The sequence below is a fragment of the Equus przewalskii genome, chromosome 9, assembly GCF_037783145.1.
Source record: "Equus przewalskii isolate Varuska chromosome 9, EquPr2, whole genome shotgun sequence".
NCBI classification, from domain to species: domain Eukaryota; kingdom Metazoa; phylum Chordata; class Mammalia; order Perissodactyla; family Equidae; genus Equus; species Equus przewalskii.
This window is the reverse complement of record NC_091839.1, coordinates 36,654,573-36,673,685: the sequence shown is the minus strand read 5'-3', so window position 1 is coordinate 36,673,685 and position 19,113 is coordinate 36,654,573. Positions and strand designations below refer to the sequence as shown.

The 19,113-nt window shown below is 37.5% G+C and overlaps 1 protein-coding gene across 3 annotated transcripts in view; it reads left to right on the top strand.

Annotated features, from left to right (window-relative positions):
- The window catches only part of ME1 (malic enzyme 1), a 252,153-nt gene that overhangs the window by 201,633 nt on the left and 31,407 nt on the right, over positions 1 to 19,113 (top strand). For all 3 annotated transcript variants that reach the window (XM_070559076.1, XM_070559077.1, XM_070559074.1), the window contains one exon: positions 6,968 to 7,077. In XM_070559076.1, coding sequence (XP_070415177.1) covers positions 6,968 to 7,077 — 110 coding nt within the window. The remainder of the gene's footprint in view (positions 1 to 6,967; positions 7,078 to 19,113) is intronic.

Here is a 19,113-nt window from a genome sequence, read left to right as displayed (position 1 = left end):
CTGCCCATATACTTCCTATAATAAAAATGCCTAGTATAGTAAATGCATACAAATGCTGTCCTGCTAGTTTTATGATAAAATTAGAACTCTCTTATTTTTTCAGTGCAGTCCTTTACTTTGTCGATATACTGTTCGCTTCATTGACTTGATTATGATGTTGTGCCCTGTGGAAGCCAGTATATACAGTAGTTAAAACCGTGGCTCCTGTGAGTCAGTCGAGACCCTCCCACTTATTAGCAGCATTAACTCAACGGTGGCCCTTAGTCTCTCTGAGCTCCAGTTTCTTCTTCTGTAATGTGGATAACAACACCTCTTCTCTGGGTCACTGAGAGAATTAAGTGAGATAATCCCTATAAAGTATGGAACACAGTGCCTGGCACTCTAGAAGTGCGATAGGTAGTGATTAGGCACGGTAATAAGGTTTTCATCTGATTTAACAATGCCACAAGAGAAAATTCTCTGCAATTTTTACACATTAATTTTATGGGTGGTATTTCTGTCAACTTTTAAAACCATTTACACCCACTATTTTATGTGCTATTTTGATCATAAAATAGTAGGTTCTTTTCATAGTTACGTAGAATTGAATTGGCTAACTTTCTTGTGTTCCATTACTTATAATTTCATAGTGACAAGGCTGGTTCAACCTGAAACAAAATATCCTTTACATGGCTTTCTTTTATTATATGATGCAAGATGCTTGTATCACAGAATGGATTCAGGATGCATCCCACTAACTCTTTAAGAGTCAAATTAGAGTTAACTACCAGGTAAAGAAAAGTCATGAAGTTAAAACTGATATGCAGTATTTTCCAGAGGATAATTCTAAAATAAACTTATGGAAATGATAAGGTATCTTCTGCGCCTTTTTACTACCTATGCCTATTCCCAGATTTCACTTAAAAAACATTATAAATTTGCAGCCTGACCACATTGTGTCCTAAACACTGAAGGCAAACCATACTGTGGGGATTTCATTTTAACCACAGAGAAATTGTAACAAGTCCAAAACCAAAGGACCAAGTAAGCAGTAGATCCGGGAATAGAACTGAGAAGGCTCTGATTCCTCCTCATACACTGAAACCACGGCTTCTGCTGCTTCTGAATGTAATAACAGATCTTCTCATGCTGCTGACCACCAGTGCACGACACACCAGGAACAGACCGTCTGAGGGTACTGTCTAAAAGCATGCAGCCTTTGCTTTCTGACGGCCTGCTTAGAAACCAGAGAAGCAGCGAAGATTATTCACTGATATTTATGTTTGGGGCAATCAGTTGCTACCACAAAGTTTGTTTCTCTGCTAAGGTTATTAAAAAAAGTACTAATTTATAACCATAGAAATGCTGTTACTCATTCTTAGTACTATTTTAGTAATTTTTAATAAAGCTAGCTAAAGGGTTTCCTAGAATGGCATCGTATATATAAGGAGCATAACAATTTTATGTTCCTTTTAAGAATTGATCCCCCTAGACTTTACTTTTAAACTTTTGCTTTTTTTGCCTTTAGTTGATTTCCAGAGCACTGAAATGGTTGTTCTGAAGGATTTGTCCTGCTGTATTGTTGCTGTTTGGGGAATAAATTTGCCAGACTGCTCACTCTGTCATGCCAGAAGAAGCCTTATCCTTTGTGTTACTATTTTACAGGGATAAAAAAAATTTGTATTTACTTATATTTTACTGTTTTATTATATCATAGACCTTCTTTCTGGGATTATTTTCTTTCTTCCTGAAACTTCCCTTTAGAAGTTCCTTTAGTAAAAGTCTTTTGGTTGTTATTTATCTAAAGATGTCTTTGTTTTAACCTTACTCTTGAAGAATAGCTTTGCTAGATTTGCTATTCTAGGATAACGGTTATTTTCTCTTAAGCTTTTGAAGATATTATTTGACTTTCTCTGTCTTCTATTGTTGCTATTAAATAATAAAAAAAACTAGTGATGATAGAGTACTCATGTGCTGGTCTTTGCACACTAAGCACTTTGGTTTATCACTTCATTTAATCCTGATACATTTATGACAATATGCCACTATTATTCTCATTTTGTCTAGTGGAGAAACAGAGGCACAAACAGTTAGGATACAGAATAAGTGAGGAAGACCCGATTTCATCCCAGGAGCTCTGATTCTAGAGCCATTTTTAACACACTGCCACAGCCAAGCAAATACTTAAAAAGAAGAATGAGAGATAAATAACATTAATAAACATTAAAGTTATTTTACAATATAGTAATTAAAACGGGGGGCATTTTTTTCTGGATGGAGAGATGAGTAGACTAATCATTACTATTAGACCATAATTACTAAGTAGTATTAACATGCTGTGTTTGTTTTCTCTTCTATAAAATGAGAGCAATAACAGTACTTGCCTCATAGAGTGGTTGTGAAGAATAAGTGAGTGTATACATACACACACATATAACTTAAAAGTGAAAAAATATTTGTTGTCATTAGCAGTATTAAAATAAAAGAGAAAAGCATGGAAACCAACCCTACTGTGGATCAGAATATAGTATCTGATTACAGTGATGGAGGGGAAAGGATGGACTGTTAAATAAATGGTGCTGGCATAGTTTGGTGCAGTATATAGAAAACAGAAATTTTGATGTATCTTTTTAAAAAAAATCTACATCCAAACAGTAAAAATAATACCAGACATAGAGGGTAACTATTTTCTAAATCCATGATATTGTTAGAAGAAAATTTTTTTTTTTAAAGATTGGCACCTGAGTTAACAACTGTTGCCAATCTTCTTTTTTTTGTTTTTCTTCTTTTTTCCTTTTTTTCCCTCTTTTTCTCCCCAAATCCCCCCAGTACATAGTTGTATATTTTAGTTGTGGGTCCTTCTAGTTGTGGCATGTGGAACGCTGCCTCAGCATGGCATGATGAGCGGTGCCATGTCTGCGCCCAGGATCCGAACCAGTGAAACCCTGGGCCGCCGAAGCGGAGCGCCTGAACTTAACCACTTCGCCACGGGGCCGGCCCCATAAATTTTTGATTAATAGTTAAATAAATGTATGTGGAGAAGACTGTAATAAGCATACCATCAAGGGCAGAAACTATAAATTAAAAGATGGAAAGATCTGACTACCTAAAAATTTATAATTCCTTTTGTAAAAACAAAGAACACTGTATAAATGAACTGTATAAATGATCAATGGCATAGTATACTTGAGTGGGGAAACTTTATGCAACATATGTAACAAAAGTTAATGTTCTTAATATGTAAAGAGCTCATATGAAATAATATAGAATTGGACCATTAATAATAGAGAAATGAACCAAATAATGTGTAATCTTCCAGAAAGAATTACAAATGACCAAGAGACATAGGAAAAGATTCCAAACTTCACTAGTAATCAAAAAAATGCAAATATAAATTGAGATTCCAGTTTTCACTTGTAAATTTTGGGTAATTATAGAAGATAGTCCAAGGACAAATACAATAATATACAAATAACCACAATAGAAGACAAATAACTGACTTACAAAGTATTTTCTTGGATCAGAAGAAAGAGAGAGACCTCATCTCCGTTGTGATATCAGGACGTAGTGGTTTGAGACTCTGAATAATGGGCATAATATTGACAAGAAGTGGGAAATGAGGGAAAGTTTATTGCCCTCTCTTCTGAGAAGTTCGGTCATGGGAGGGAAGAAAGATAAGTAACTATAGATTGGGTTTTGTCCTGGTCAAGGGATGTGGTTTTAAAATCAAGGAGTCCTGAGAATCCTTGGAGACAGGAATGGGCCAGTGGAGAAGGAGAAATTGAAGCTGTTAATATAGAGAGGTAAAGTTGAAGCAGCAAGATCCGTAGGGAAATCAGAAGCAAGGAGGCAAGAATACTTCTCAGAAATAGAAGAAAAGAAGTAGATGTACGAAGATTTTTAAATTTTTAAGCATGGAGGAGAACTGAGAAAGCTGATTGTTCTCACTCAAGTTGCATTAATCTTAGTGAGGTAGTGACTGGTAAGAGATTCAGTGCTCGTGGGACAAGGAGAGTGGAAAAAGGTTTGTAAAAGCTGCTTTGGGATCATGTTGGGGACCAATAAGCGATGAAAACAGATACTGCAGGCCTTGACTGAGGGCCTGGCTGAGACTCCACAGCGTGGATTTCTGTGCGAAGTGGAGTGCGGGAGTTATTCAGAGTGAGGGAGAGCAGGGGGACAAGAGAGTCTAGCGAGGTGGCGAGTGTGCCACTGACATAACTGTGTGGCATACAGAGGTGAAGCTAGGAAGAGTGAATTGGGAGGAAAGGTCTCTGACACGTGGAAATGTACGCTTTTATATAGAAAAACTTGTTGAAACTGAGAGTCAGGAGTCTTCCTTGGTTTTGGAAATGTTCTATGAAAATGATTGAGTTTAGATAAGAGATTTAGGTTGGACATACAGAATAGGTAATCTACAAGAAGGTGTGGGTTTAAGTCTTAAGGAGACAGACTTCACCATGAAGAGGTAGGGCCTCCGTGGACTTTAAAAAACCAGACCTCTGCCCTGCAGCTTTGTATTAACTGCTGGTTTGCAATGCAGTGTAGCGCCTAAAGGCTATTCAGTCTTTTCACTAGTTTATTATTCTGGTTAATTTTTATAAAACCTTTCTATTGTAGGGGACCTTATTTTTAGTCTTGGAACTTGGTGTTTGTTACTCAAAGGTATATGCTTAAAGGTATATATAATAATCTGTAGTATGATAGGAAAGAATCATTTATAAACTCAAAGCTTACTTGAACTGTCAGACTGCCATATCATCAGGCAGATCTGAGTGCCAGTCTCCCCTCTCCAGTTTACCAGGTGCCCAAGGCTTCCCTCATCTATAAAACTGTACCTTGATATTAAATGAGAAAATATATAAAATACATTCATCCAACAAATATTTGTTGAGCACTTGTATGTACTATGGGAATATAATGAGTTTAATTTTGGACCTTCCCGTTTGAAGTACATTCAGATAAAATTATCCAGCTGGCCATGGGATATACAAGTCTGAATTTCACAGAAGCAGACTAGAAATGCACATTTGGGAGTCAGTGTATATAGCTGGTGATTCAAACCATGAGTATGATTGAGATTCCATCAGGATACACACAGACACACACACACACACACACCCATTTGCAGTAGGCCAAGGACAGAGTCATGGGAAACACCAATGTTTAAGTGGTAAGGATTCCACAAGGGAAAAAGAATAAATGCTCAGAGGTTTAGGAGAAGGCGTAGAAAAGTATGATATCACAGAAGTCTAGAGAATGAAGTTTCAAGAAAAAAGACAAACAGAAGTAGTGGCCAGGCAGCAAAGAACTCTAATAAATTAAGGATTGAGAACAGTGTTCATTGGATTTTCAGTCAGGAAATACTTTAACTTTAGAACAGTGATTCCAGTAGAGTTGTGAGGGCAGAAGGTAAACTATACGGGATTGAGAAGTAAATAAGAGATCAACTGTGAACTATTATTTCAGGTACATTAAATGGAAAGGATAGAAAAAAACATGGGATCAAGAGAGAACTTTCTCTCTTTAATCAGAGATTCAAACTCAGTTATCAGATAAGAGGAGGAACTTGTTGATAAAAAGGAGTTGTAAATACAAGAGAGGAGCTGGTTGAGAAGGAAGGGGTGAGAATGTGGGCACCAGTGGTAAGTTACCTTTAACAGGAAGAGGAGCACCCTGTCCACTGATGCCTAAGGAATGGAGCCAAAGATAGAGATGGGGTGAGGGACAGAACAGCTGAGGGAGATCATGCATTATGCCCTCACCGTGCCAGACGGGGGAGACAAGTGCAGAGGTCAAGATTTAAAAGGCCTGGGGAAGGTTAGGATTAGCCATTGGGTGTAATAGAAATGGAAGCTGACCAAGGGCTAATGAAAGGATCACAACTAGGGTGGCAGTGGGAGTCCAGCCGAGGACGGAGACCATAAATCTGTTGTAGCAAGGATGTTCATGGCCATATGGCTTTCCCTGGCAGCTCTCAGATACTTGGGTTATCAATAATGTTAGTTTTCCTTCCCTTGGATGGATAGGTGGATGCGTGATCATGTGAATAAAGGGTCAGACAAGTAAGGTAATATCAGAAATAAAATTCCACTGTGTATACTTCAAAGCTCAAAGCCTTTCAGTGTTTGGCCGTGAATGTAGAACAAAAGCCAGAATTCTAGACTAGAATTTTGGGGTTTCCAGCATAAAATGCTGACCTTGTCTTTCACTATACCCTGCATGTATCACCACATTAGAGCCAAATAGGGCTTCTGTCCATTTTTTGAAGAATTTTTTCTTTCTCAATTTTCACCGCAGTTATTTTGCTTCTGCTGTCTACTCAGCCTGTACAATCCTACATCTTTACTTTTGAAATCATAACTATTTATTTATTTTTATTGCAGTAACATTGGTTTATAACATTCTATAAATTTCAGGTGTACATCGTTACATATTTTGATTCTGTGTAGATTACGTCATGTTCACCACCCAAAGATTACTATCCATCGCCACACACATGTGCCTAATCACCCCTTTTTCTCTCCCCCGTTGCCCTTCCCCTCTGGTAACCACCAATCCAATCTCTGTCTCTATGTGTTTGTTTGTTGTTGTTATAACTATTTATTAAAACTTAGTTCATTTGCTACCTGGTCTGTGAGCTATCTGTGCTTTTAACATGTATCATTTCTTGTTTATGCCACTTTTACATTACTTTTCATTTATTTTGTAATATTTTAGTTTCCACTAAATTTTAAATTCCTTGATGATAGGGACCACATATTTGTCCTCTTTGTATTATTTCACAGTGCCAACACAATGCTTTTTCTATAGTAAGCATGCAGTAAATATTTGCTGAACAGACATTGCATTACATATTTATACTAAGTAGCAAGATAGGAACTTCAAAAGAAAATAATGTTTTGCCTTTTCTATAGGTTAATTTTAAAGGTTTATTTTTAAATGTTATTTCATTAACCTCTTCTAATGTGAATGTTTTATCCCATAGGTATGGCATGAATTGCCTTATTCAGTTTGAAGACTTTGCCAATATAAATGCATTTCGTCTCCTGAACAAGTATCAAAACCAGTATTGCACATTCAATGATGATATACAAGGTAATAAAACTTTTATTGCATATAGATCGAGAACTTATTGTCCTGTAATTAGTTCATAATGGTATAATGCTTCAAATTCAGTAAGTATATGCTAGATATCTATGAAATGCCAGGGATTATTCTTGATGACTTAATGCATTATTTCTCGTTTAATTTCGTATATTTGAGGAAAGTACTCTATGACTCTAGAATGTACCATATTATCCATGAGCTAGAGAATGAGCTCCCTGAAATCTGTAAAATCCTCAGTGATTATGGCTAAACAGAGAATGAAATGTATGAAAATATATTGTTCATTGTTTAAAAATAAGAGCATAATACTGCTCTCTTCAGCCTTTATCTCAGTCAGCCACGATTTCTAAGCTTCACTCCAACAAAAGCTGCAGTGTATACAAGGTACTGCATTTTACTATTTGTCTTTTTTTTAATTGAGGTAACATTGGTTTATAATATTATATAAATTTCAGCTGTACATCATTATATTTCTGCAGTGTATACAATGTACTGCATTTTACTATTTTTCTTTTTATTGAGGTAACATTGGCTTATAACGTTATATGAATTTCAGGTGTACATTAGTATATTTCTATTTCTCTGTAGACTACATCGTGTTCACCAAAGACTAGTTACTGTCCATCACCATATGCATGTGCCCTATTATCCATTTTGCCCTTCTCCCTCCCTGTTCCCCTCTGGTAACCACCAATCTAATCTCTATATCTATGTGTTTGTTGTTGTTGTTTTCTTCCACTTATGAGTGAAATCGTATGGTATCTGACTTTCTCTGTCTGACTTATTTTACTTAGCATAATACCCTCAAGGTCCATCCATGTTGTTGCAAATGGCAAGATTTCATCTTTATTTATGGCTTAAAAGCATTTCATCGTGTATATATTTTACATCTTCTTTATCCACTCATCCATTGGTGGGCACTTAGGTTGTTTCCAAGTCTTTGCTATTGTGAATAATGCTGCAATGAACTTAGGAATGCATATATCTTTTCAACTTAGTATTTCCATGGTTTTTGGATAAATATCCATAAGTTGAATAGCTGGATAATATGGTATCTCTATTTTTAATTTTTTGAGGAATCTCCATGCTTTTTTCCCTAGTGGCTGCACCAGTTTGCACTCCCACCAACAGTGTATAAGAGTTCCCTTTTCTCCACATCCTCTCCAACACATGTTATTTCCTGACTTGTTAATTATAGCCATTGTGATGGGCATGAGGTAATATCTCATTGTAATTTTGATTTGCATTTCCCTAATAATTAGTGATGTTGAACATCTTTTCATGTGCCTGTTGGCCATCTGTATATCTTCTTTGGGAAAATGTCTGTTCAGATCCTTTGCCCACTTTATAATTGCATTGTTTATTTTTTTGGTTGTTGAGTTTTATGAGTTCTTTATATATTTTGGATATTAACCTGCTGTCAGCTATATCAAACTAAAAAGCTTCTGCACAGCAAAGGGAATCATCAACAAAATGAGAAGGCAGCCTAACAATTGGAGAAGATATTTCCAAATCATATTTGTCTTTTTTTTTTTTTTAGGAAGATTAGCCCTGAGCTAACATCTGCTGCCAATCCTCCTCTTTTTGCTCAGGAAGACTGGCCCTGAACTAACATCCATGCCCATCTTCCTCCACTGTATATGTGGGACGCCCGCCACAGCTTGGCTGCTAAGTGGTGCCATGTCTGCTGCCAGGATCCTAACTGGCCAACCCCAGGGCGCCAAAGCGGGATGTGTGCACTTAACAGCTGCGCCACCAGGCTGGCCCCTCATATTTGTCTTTAACTGACTGTAGATGCTTAGCTACCTGCTTTTGTCTAAGTAACCTGTTTGGTTTTTTTTTTCCCTCTTTAAGCCCTTCTTTTTCAGTCCTCTCTAGATCCACACCCATCGAACCCCTTCCTCCCATCTGAAGCCTTGCCATGAGAATCTTACTGATCCTGTTCCATTAAGGGCAGGTGGAGGGAAGTGCACAGGCAGAGATCCTAAGGAGGAAGACCATAATGAGTTTCAGCAATTTGAGAGAAGATCACAAATGGCTTCCATTTCACTAATTCCAGTGGCCACTTTTCAGTGTTTATCTTACTTGAATTCTCAGCAGCATTTGACATGGTTGACCTCACCTTCTTCCTTGAAATACTCTTTTATTGACTTCCATGTCACAGCACTCTGCTGACTTTCTTCCTACCTCTTTGGACTTTCACTTTTTTTTTTTTTTCAGATTCATCCTTTTCTGACTAGCTGTTAAATGACAGAACACTTCAATACTCAGTCCCAGGCCCTTTTCTCTGTGTTCTATTGTATCCTATTAGATATATACTCCAAGGCCACACATTCCATTAACGGATTAATATCTCTAGCCCAGATGTCTTTGAATTCCAGGTCCGTATACCATTTGGTAATTTAAAATCTCCCCTTGGATATCTCAAAGTTATCTCATATTCAACCTCCCCAAAATCAAACTCTTATTTCCCCACCAAACTTGCCCTTCTTCCAGTGTTCTCCTTCTCAGTGAATTCCTCATACCTCTTCTTCACCTCTCCCTACCCACTACAGTCTGTCATTAAATCCTCCTGATTTTCTATCGTAAAGATCTGTGTCTTCCGTAGATTTTCCTCCATTATCCTAATGTAAGTTACTATCATCTCTCCTAAACAATGGATATTTTCCTAAGAAATCTTTCCGCATTTACTCTTGCTTCCCCTTCTTGTCTGTTCTCTGAGTAGTATTGCTACAATTTGCCAGATCTAGAACTAGGTGCTGAGGATTTAGTGGTGAACAAGCCAAGGTTTTCTTTTTGGTATAGATATCTAGTTATATCATCCCTTCCTCAGAATACTTTGATGGTTTCCCCCTGCAGTGGGGATAAAGATCAAAATCCTGAATTTGGCTAAAAATGCATGGTCTGATTCCTACCTCACTCTCCAGCCTTGTTATTTTTCCCATTCTAGCTATAGCAGCCTTTTTCAGGTCCAGAAATGAGCCAGGCTTCTTCCTATTACAGCGTCTATCCAAATGCTGATCCCTCTTCCTCGAATACTCTTTCCTCCCCTCTTCAGATCTCATCTCAGTCATGACATTCCTCAGAAAAATCTCCCAGATCCCCATGTCTAGGTTAAAGCTACCTATTATAGGCTTTCATAGCACTATTTATTTTTCCCTTGCGGCACTTATCACAGTAGCAGTTTTATATATTTATGTAACGTTAAAAATCAATGTCTCCCACCCCGCTAAATTTTAAGCTCTGTGAAGGGAGAGGACCATGTCTGATTTGCACATCACCGTATCCCTTATCGTTAACACAGTGCCTATTCCATGGAGGATACTTAATGTTAACGGGATGAATGAGTGTAATATGTCTAAAGCAAGGACTGGCGAACTACGGCTTATAGGTCAAATCCAGCCCACTGTCTGTTTTTGTGAAATTTTATTGCAACACAGCGTGTCCATTTGTTTATGTGTTGTTTATGATTGCTTTTTTTGCTGTAACAGCAGAGTTATGTCTGGAACAGACACCATATGATCACAAACCCTAAACTATTGACTATCTGGTCATTTATAGAAAGAGTTTGCTGAGCTCTGGTCTAAAGGATTGCGTTTGCAAGAGTTGGTGAGAGTTGAACTAAGGAGTTAGGTTGGCTGAAGTGGGTTTGCATTTTGGAGAGTTCACTCACACTGTTTGTGGTGTAGAGAATAGAGTGAATGGAGCAAATTTAAAGGCTGTTGTGGGGCTGGCCCCGTGGCCGAGTGGTTAAGTTCACGTGCTCCGCTTCAGTGGCCCTGGGTTTTGCCAGTTCAAATCCTGGGCGTGGACATGGCACCACTCATCAAGCCATGCTGAGGCGGCGTCCCACATGCCATAACTAGAAGGACCCACAACTAATAAATACACAACTATGTACTGGGGGCTTTGGGGAGAAAAAGGAAAGATAAAATCTTAAAAGCTGTTGCCTACATGATGATTGTGCCTTGTTCTAAAAAAATGCTGGTGAAGATAGAGAGAAATAGACAGATGATTGGTTGTTGATGGTTAAGGTGAGGAAAGAGCCAAGGTTAGAGCCTAGGTTTTTGCCTGGAAGAACTGGAGGAATGGCAGGGGGGTAACTGAGAAAGAGAACATGAGAGACATTCTAACATGTACATGTTAAGATCCTGGACTCTGGAGTCAGACTGATTTGCTTTGCCCCTTACTAGCTGTGGACTTTCATCGATTTACTTAACCTCTCTGAGTTTTAATTTTCTCATCTATAGTAGAAAATTATGTAATAGCCTCTATCTTTTTCTTTGAAACAAGGCATAGGACCAGAGGTTTGACGAGAATAAAGGAGGTCTGAGAGAAGTGCTGTAGAGAACTAGAGAGCCACTGACTGTGAAACCCAAAAGGCTTCAGTAACGGGTGCTGAGGATCCAGTTGAAATTGAATACCACAAGTATCTCATGACACCGGGCTGAGCAGCTTGAGTTCAAGAGCTTAGGAAAAGCCAAGGGTGAGATGGGCAGTTGGATTTATCTGTGCTGGATATTTTACTGTATTTGGTCAAAGAAAGAACGATGAGATAAGAGCTAAAGTTAAAGTGATGACCATAGCACTAAGCTGGTTAGGGAAGGAAGTGAAGATACAAGGATGGGTAAATAGCGCAAAAGGCCTAGATGTTCCCATGAGGTTAAAGAATAGAGATAATGAGGGTAATTGAATAAAGAACTGCAAAGGTAGGAGATTGTAACCCTAAGTTGAAGATACAATGTGTAATGATAAAGTGCCTTTGATGCCACAAACACAGGCTTTGTAGATCAGTGTCTCTGAGTCACTCATCAACTCAGTTTGCAGTGGTCTCTGAAAACACACCAGTCAACTGTTGATCAAATCTGTAATGTCCTTTCTTTAATATTCTGTATCTTTTGATTTTGTGGGTCCCACAAAAATGTCCATATATGTTAAAGACCAGTATTACATAGTTTTCAATAATTATACAGAATTAATAGGCATCAGAGTTCAGTTTAAGAAAGAGAATGTTAAGTCTAAATCATCAAATAGAACGAGCAATTAGGATTTAGGGTCAGAATTCCTATCAACTAAGTATGAGAATTTAGAGGTCAAGACCTGGGTTGCATCAGAATTAAAGTCAAGAGCACAGGAAATTTGAGGCAGATGCCACGCCAAGAGCAAGAGCACTCATGTGGAGTTGCCCTCGGGATCCACAGGATACTCCCCCCAGCAGGTCAGCAAAGCGGAGGCATTAAATAACTCGTTTGTCACCCCAACTAATCTGTCCTAAAATATAATCTGCACACTTATAGTCTACCTGTTTGCACGTAGGAGTTTGGAGTATATTACCATAGCCAACAAAAAGATAGTTTTGAGAAAAATAGGCCTAATCTCTCTGACTAGAGAGAAGTTTTGGCAAGTTATTGGGGTTCTGACTAGAAATGACTAAACCGTTTTGTGCATTTCTCCATACCAAAATAGTGTCCTTAGTAACACATTTTCCCCATATGTTTCTATTTTACCTTTTTAACCTTATGTTTTTACCATTTTGCCCACAAATGTAATACTTTCCCCACTGGGGGTGTAGAAATTGCATTCCAGTGCCAACAAAAATAAATATGTAACTATTACAGCCTTACCATGTAAATAAATGTTTTTATGCTGGACCCTTGGGAGAACTTTTTTTTTTTAACAGATGTGTTACTTAAAGATATTATTTTATGGAAGTATTTGATTTTAAAAAATACTTAAAATGTTACTATATTAGCGATCTAAAATAATCTTAATAGAAATTTTCGTTCAAAATTTATTTAGAACTTAATGCATTCTAATTATAAATTATTTTTAACTGGAAAAAATGTGCGAGTTAAATCTATTAAGAAATTGGACATTTAATTATATAATCTGGAGCCCATCAGAATTCAGCGAATTCAGATCAAAGGAATAAGGTCTCATCCTCTAGTCATTTAAAATTAGCTACGAAAAGAGATTTTTCTTCTCATTATGGCTTCTCTGGAATGGCTGTTCTCTAACATGACATCCTAAATGTTTTACATAGAAATTTTAGCCATAATAAACTAGTTTGATTGTTAAGATTTTTTAAAATAAGGTAAATGTAGCCTAATCTTATATTAAATGCTTTGATAATTGAAAAGATCAAAATCAGACATAGTAGAACAGACATTTCACAAAAGAAGGAATACCATTGGCCAGAAAACAAGTTTTAAAGTTTAACCACACCACTATGTTTTATTTATTTATTTATTTATTTATTTTTGAGGAAGATTAGCCCTGAGCTAACTACTGCCAGTCCTCCTCTTTTTGCTGAGGAAGACTGGCCCTGAGCCAACATCCATCCCCATCTTCCTCTACTTTATATGTGGGACACCTACCACAGCATGGCTTTTGCCAAGTGGTGCCATGGCAGCACCCGGGATCCAAATCGGTGAACCCCGGGCCGCCAAGAAGTGGAAGATGCGAACTTAACCGCTGCACCACTGGGCTGGTCCGTAACCACACCACTATGTTTTAAAAAGCATATTAAACAAGTGAGAAACTGATTTGCCCTATCAAGCTGGCGAAGATTTTATGATAATCCCAACTATTAATGATATTTTAAGAAAATGTGCACTCTCATACAGTGATGGTGGAAATATAAAAATGTAAATTGGTACCACTCTTGGGGAGACAATATGTGTCAAAAACTTTAGAAACATTCAGATCTTTGATTGAATAATTCTATTTTTAGACATTTATCCTGAGCAAATAAAGGGGTACAAAAGAAATGTATAAGGATATTTATTTATTGACTTTTAAAATTGAGATGTAATTGACATATAATATTGTATTAGTTTTATGCGTGTAGCATAATAATTTGAAATATGTATATATTGCAAAATGATCACCATAACTCTAGTTAACATCCATCACCACACATAGTTACAAGTTCTTCTTCTTGTGATAAGAACTTTTAAGATTTACTCTTTTACCACCTTTCAAATATACTGTACAGTATTAACTATAGTTACCATGCTGTACATTACATCCCCAAGACTTATTTATGTTGTAACTGGAAGTTTTGTACCTTTTGACTGCCTTCCTTCATTCTCCCCACTCCCCAGCCCCCTCCTCTGGCAGTCACTAATCTGTTCTCTATATCTATGAGTTGAGTTTTTTGTTTCTGTTTTACATTCCACAAATAGGTGAGATCGTACGGTATTTGTCTTTCTGTGTTTGATTTATTTCACTTAGCATAATGCCCTCAAGGTCCATCCCTATTGTTACAAATGGTAGGATTTCTTTCTTTTTTGTGGATGAATAATATTCCATTGTGTGTGTGTGTATATATATATATATATCTGTATATATTTATATAGATATATGTAGCTATATATAGATATATATATATTCCATTGTGTATATATATATACACACCATATACACATTGTGTGTGTGTGTATATACATCTGTATGTATATAGATATATGTAGCTATATATAGATATATATACCATTGTGTATATATATACATCATATACACATTGTGTGTGTGTGTGTGTGTATATATATTGTGTATATATGTATAACACGTTTTTTCCATGGACACTTAGGTTGTATCCATGTCTTGACTATTGTGAATAATACTGCAGTGAACATGGGGGTGCAGATATATATTTTTGAATTAGTGATTTCATTTCCTTTGGATAAATGCCCAGAAGTGGAATTGCTGAATCATATGGGTAGTTCTATTCTTAATTTTTTGAGGAGCCGCCATACTGTTTTTCATAGGGGCTGCACCAATTTACATTCCCACCAGCAGTGCACAAGTGTTCCCTTTCTCTACATCCTCGCCAAGCCTTGTTCTTCTCTTTTTGACAATAGTCATTCCAACAGGTGTGAGGTGATAATCTCATTGTGGTTTTCATTCACATTTCTGTGATGATTAGTGATGTTGAGCTTCTTCTCATATACCTGTTGGCTATTTGTGTATCTTTTTTGCAAAAATGTTTCTCAGATAAGGATAGTTATTGTAATGTTATTATTTATTTATTTATTTTTGAGGAAGATTAGTCCCGAGCTAACATCTGCTACCAATCCTCTTCTTGTTTTGCTGAGGAAGATTGGCCTTGAGCTAACATCTATGCCCATCTTCCTCTATTTTATGTGTGGGATGCCTGCCACAGCATGGCTTGATAAACAGTGCATAGGTCTGCACCTGGGATCCAAACCAGTGAACCCCAGGCCGCCAAAGCGGAATGTGTGAACTTAACCGCTGCACCACCAGGCCAGCCCCTCTAATGTTATTTCTAATAGCAAAAAATCAAGAGCCCTTTAAATATCCAAAAATAGAGGTCTGCTTAAATAAACTGTCATATATCCATACTATGGAATATTATAACTATGCAAAATATTTTAAAATATATTATTGACATGTAAGAGATAGTCACAAGATTATTTTAAGTGATAAAAAGTATGTTGAAATGGTAAGCATGGCATGAATTTTTTTCTGAATTAAAATTTTCTCGAATTTGAATAGAAGTACAGAAAAAATTTGTAAGACTATACATCAGAATATTGAAAATGATTATACCTAGACAGTGGCATTATCAGTGATTTTTTTTTAGTCTGTCTGGATTTTAACTGTTTCATGCATTTTCTACAATAGGCATGATTTGTGATGAAATTTTTCAAGTGTAAAGACAGCAAACTGAGTTGTTGAGCCTCAACACAAGAATAGCTAAAGTATACTCTTTCATTACCCAGTTTACTTAATACCGAAAGCCTTCTGCTTCTATTAGCATTCTTTTCAAAGTGATATTGTTGTTAGTTTATGTTGTAATTTGGGATTTGCTATCATCTCTTGTAAGTGGCATTCTTCATCATGTTACAACTTATTTGATACCACTTCTATGACAAAATATTAGATATAACTGTAATGCACAGATAAGTTATACAGAGGAAAAAAGAAAATAGTATTCTGACTACACTTACTCTTTCGTCTTACTTGTAGATTTTTCTAAGTTAATACTCACTTGATTTGACATAATTGATATTCCAAAGCACTTTGTCCTATGTGTAGATTCCATAATTGCTATTCCAGTGCATTCCAGATATCTTTATACTAAAATGCAAGAAACTATTTAGACTATTTTGTTATATTAGAATTTGTTTCATCAAATATTTATTGGAAAAAGCAGCACATGAAATACAATGCAGGAATGCTTTGTTAAATATTCTTATTACAAAAGAATCTAACCTAAGAATTTTTGAAACATCGCTTTGCTTTACTAATGATGACACCCAACCAGTTTGTAAAAGGTCATCAGAGTTAGAACAGCTTCTTCTCCTGTGTCTTCAACCTCTTTCTCTCTGCTGCCTTCTTCCCATTAGCCTATAACCATGTTTAAATTGCTGTAATTCTTAAAATAGTTGCCTCCGGGGCTGGCCCCGTTGCCGAGTGGTTACGTTCGCGTGCTCCGCTGCAGGCGGCCCAGTGTTTCGTTGGTTCGAATCCTGGGCGCGGACCTGGCACTGCTCATCAACCCACGCTGAGGCAGAGTCCCACATGCCACAACTAGAAGGACCCACAACGAAGAATACACAACTATGTACCAGGGGGCTTTGGAGAGAAAAAGGAAAAAAATAAAATCTTTAAAAAAAAAAAATAGTTGCCTCCATCCTACTTTCCTTCCTCCAGCAGCCCCTGTCATTCCTCCCTTAAAAATATAAAAATAAAATGTTTTTGTCAGCCCTGTTTCCCTCCTACCCCGTCTCCATCTCCACTTCATTCTTTCTTTTCTTATCTAGGCTTTCCTAACGAGTGCTCCATACTTGCTCTCTGTGTTCTTTGTCTTTTCTTTCTTCCTCAGCACACTCCCCTCCAGCCTCAGCCCTAACTTGTGTAACTAAAATAGCTCTCTGAAAGCTCACGAGTAATGTAACTGCCAGATCCATTAGTAATTTTTAATTCTGTTTCTCGATTGACCTTTCTTCTCTGTTTTTCACTACTTCCTCCCTTTGTTTCCATGACACCGTATACTCTCTTGCCTTCTGCCTCCGTGACCATTTTTTCTCAGTTATCTTCCCTATATCATGTTTTTCTGCCTTCTGCTCCTTAAATGTCTGTCTTCTTTTGGGTTCACTGCTTTAGCCACTCATTCTGAACAATGTTATCAATCCACATGACCTAAATACAACTACAGGTTTTCAAATTCTAGATCTTTTATCTCTGACCTAGATTTCTATGCTGAGTTCCAGACCTGTGTATCTAATTACCTTGCTGACATTGCCCCCTGAAAAACATTTACAGGAAGCACAAGCTCAGAAAGCTCAAAACTGAACTCAGATTTGCCTTGCAAACTTTTTCCTAGTTTGAAAACTTACAATTATTCTTGACTTTTTCTCACCCGTTCTATGTATTTAATCCCTAAGACCTGTTGATTTTTATCTCTTAAATATTTCCTCTTTCTCAACTTACTTCTTTCTTAGATTGTTCAACATCCTCTCTCCTCGATGATTGCAGTGACCTAATTTGTCTACATACCCCCAGCCTCAAAACTCTGAAATCTGTTCACCCCAGTGCTCTCTGAGTTTAGAATCTTTCAGCAACCATCTGTTACCTATAATAAATTATGTTTATAGATCTTACATATAGATTATTATAGGTGCATAGTTACTGTTAGGATGTAGTAGCAGGCCCTACCGATCTCCTCCCAGCACTTCTCCAGCCTCATATCAGTTTGCATTCCAGTAAGTTGTGTTTGCTTCAGCAGCACTGGAATACCTGCCGTTTCATGCGTTCTGTGTTCTCTCTTCATTTACGTTTTGAGAGGCTCGGCCTACAAATGGAGCTTGTTTTCCAGGTCTCTTCTGTAAAGTGACCTACTTGAGCCATTTCCTCAAGGAATCCTCCTTGGTCTCTGGTTCTTTTCTCTTACAGTGTTCAGATTCCACAGAAGAGATTTTCCCACTCTCTCTCCTGATATTAGCTTTCTGCCAGTGTTGTTTGAGCCAAGTAGGAGAAGATTGGGGGTTTCCATGTTGAATATGTAAACTTTCATTTAATCTTCTTGTTTTTCAGTATGGCACCCTTGCACCCAATTATCTCTGGTGTCTTACAGTCCAGAGACCCTCTCTAGAAAATAAACCTCTAGTTTTTTTCTAAACCTCCCGAGTGTGGGAGGGTCAGCTCTCTGGTAGAAGGAGAGGGAAATGGATCTGGGTTCTAATTACTTAACAGATTTCTGACCAGCCTCCTGTTTTTCAGCCTCTTCTCCATCCCCGCTTACCTATGCCCAGGCCTTTTGAGAGTTTTGCTGTGTCAGTCTGATTGCTTCTTAGCATTCCTTGTGGCTGGCTAACAGCTCAGCTTTCTTGCGTTTATGAAGTCAGTTGCCATTTGCCCATCTCCCTTCCAGCTTCCAAAATTTTGTTGCTATCCTCATCTCCTGGTCTCTTTGATTTTTTTTTTTAATTTCCTTTCTAGTATTTTAGTAGAGTTTGTTGGAGGGAGGGGAAACTAAATTATATGTGCAATCTCTCATTTTTAACAGTCATCCCTGCCTCCATGTCTTCGCACATGCTTTTTCTGCATAGTATATCTTGCTATCTGAGGTCCTGGACCTCTCACATCAATCCTTCTATTTTGTGCTCAGGTAGTCTAACCGAAAGTTCGGTCTCTGAACCCGACGCCAATCCAAATAACGAGAACAGAGTCTTGAGTGGAAGAGGAAAGGTTTTTACTATGCCAGGCACAGGGAGCAAAGCAAGGGCTCATGCTCTTATTCATTGCATCACCAAATCAGGACATGGGACCTTCCTTTTGGAAAGTTTTCAAGAACAGCAGTAGGTTGCCATCTTAAAATATTGATGTATGTAGCCTGAGAATTTCACCTCATGCGCAGCCATGGATCTGACAACTGCACATTCCCTTCTGTAGCAGATAACCTGTTGTGTGATGATTTCAAGATGTGAATAAAGATCTGAGGCTTAGAATTCCGCAGGACCCTTCTGAGAGTGACTCAAGGGTATTTGTTGCTTG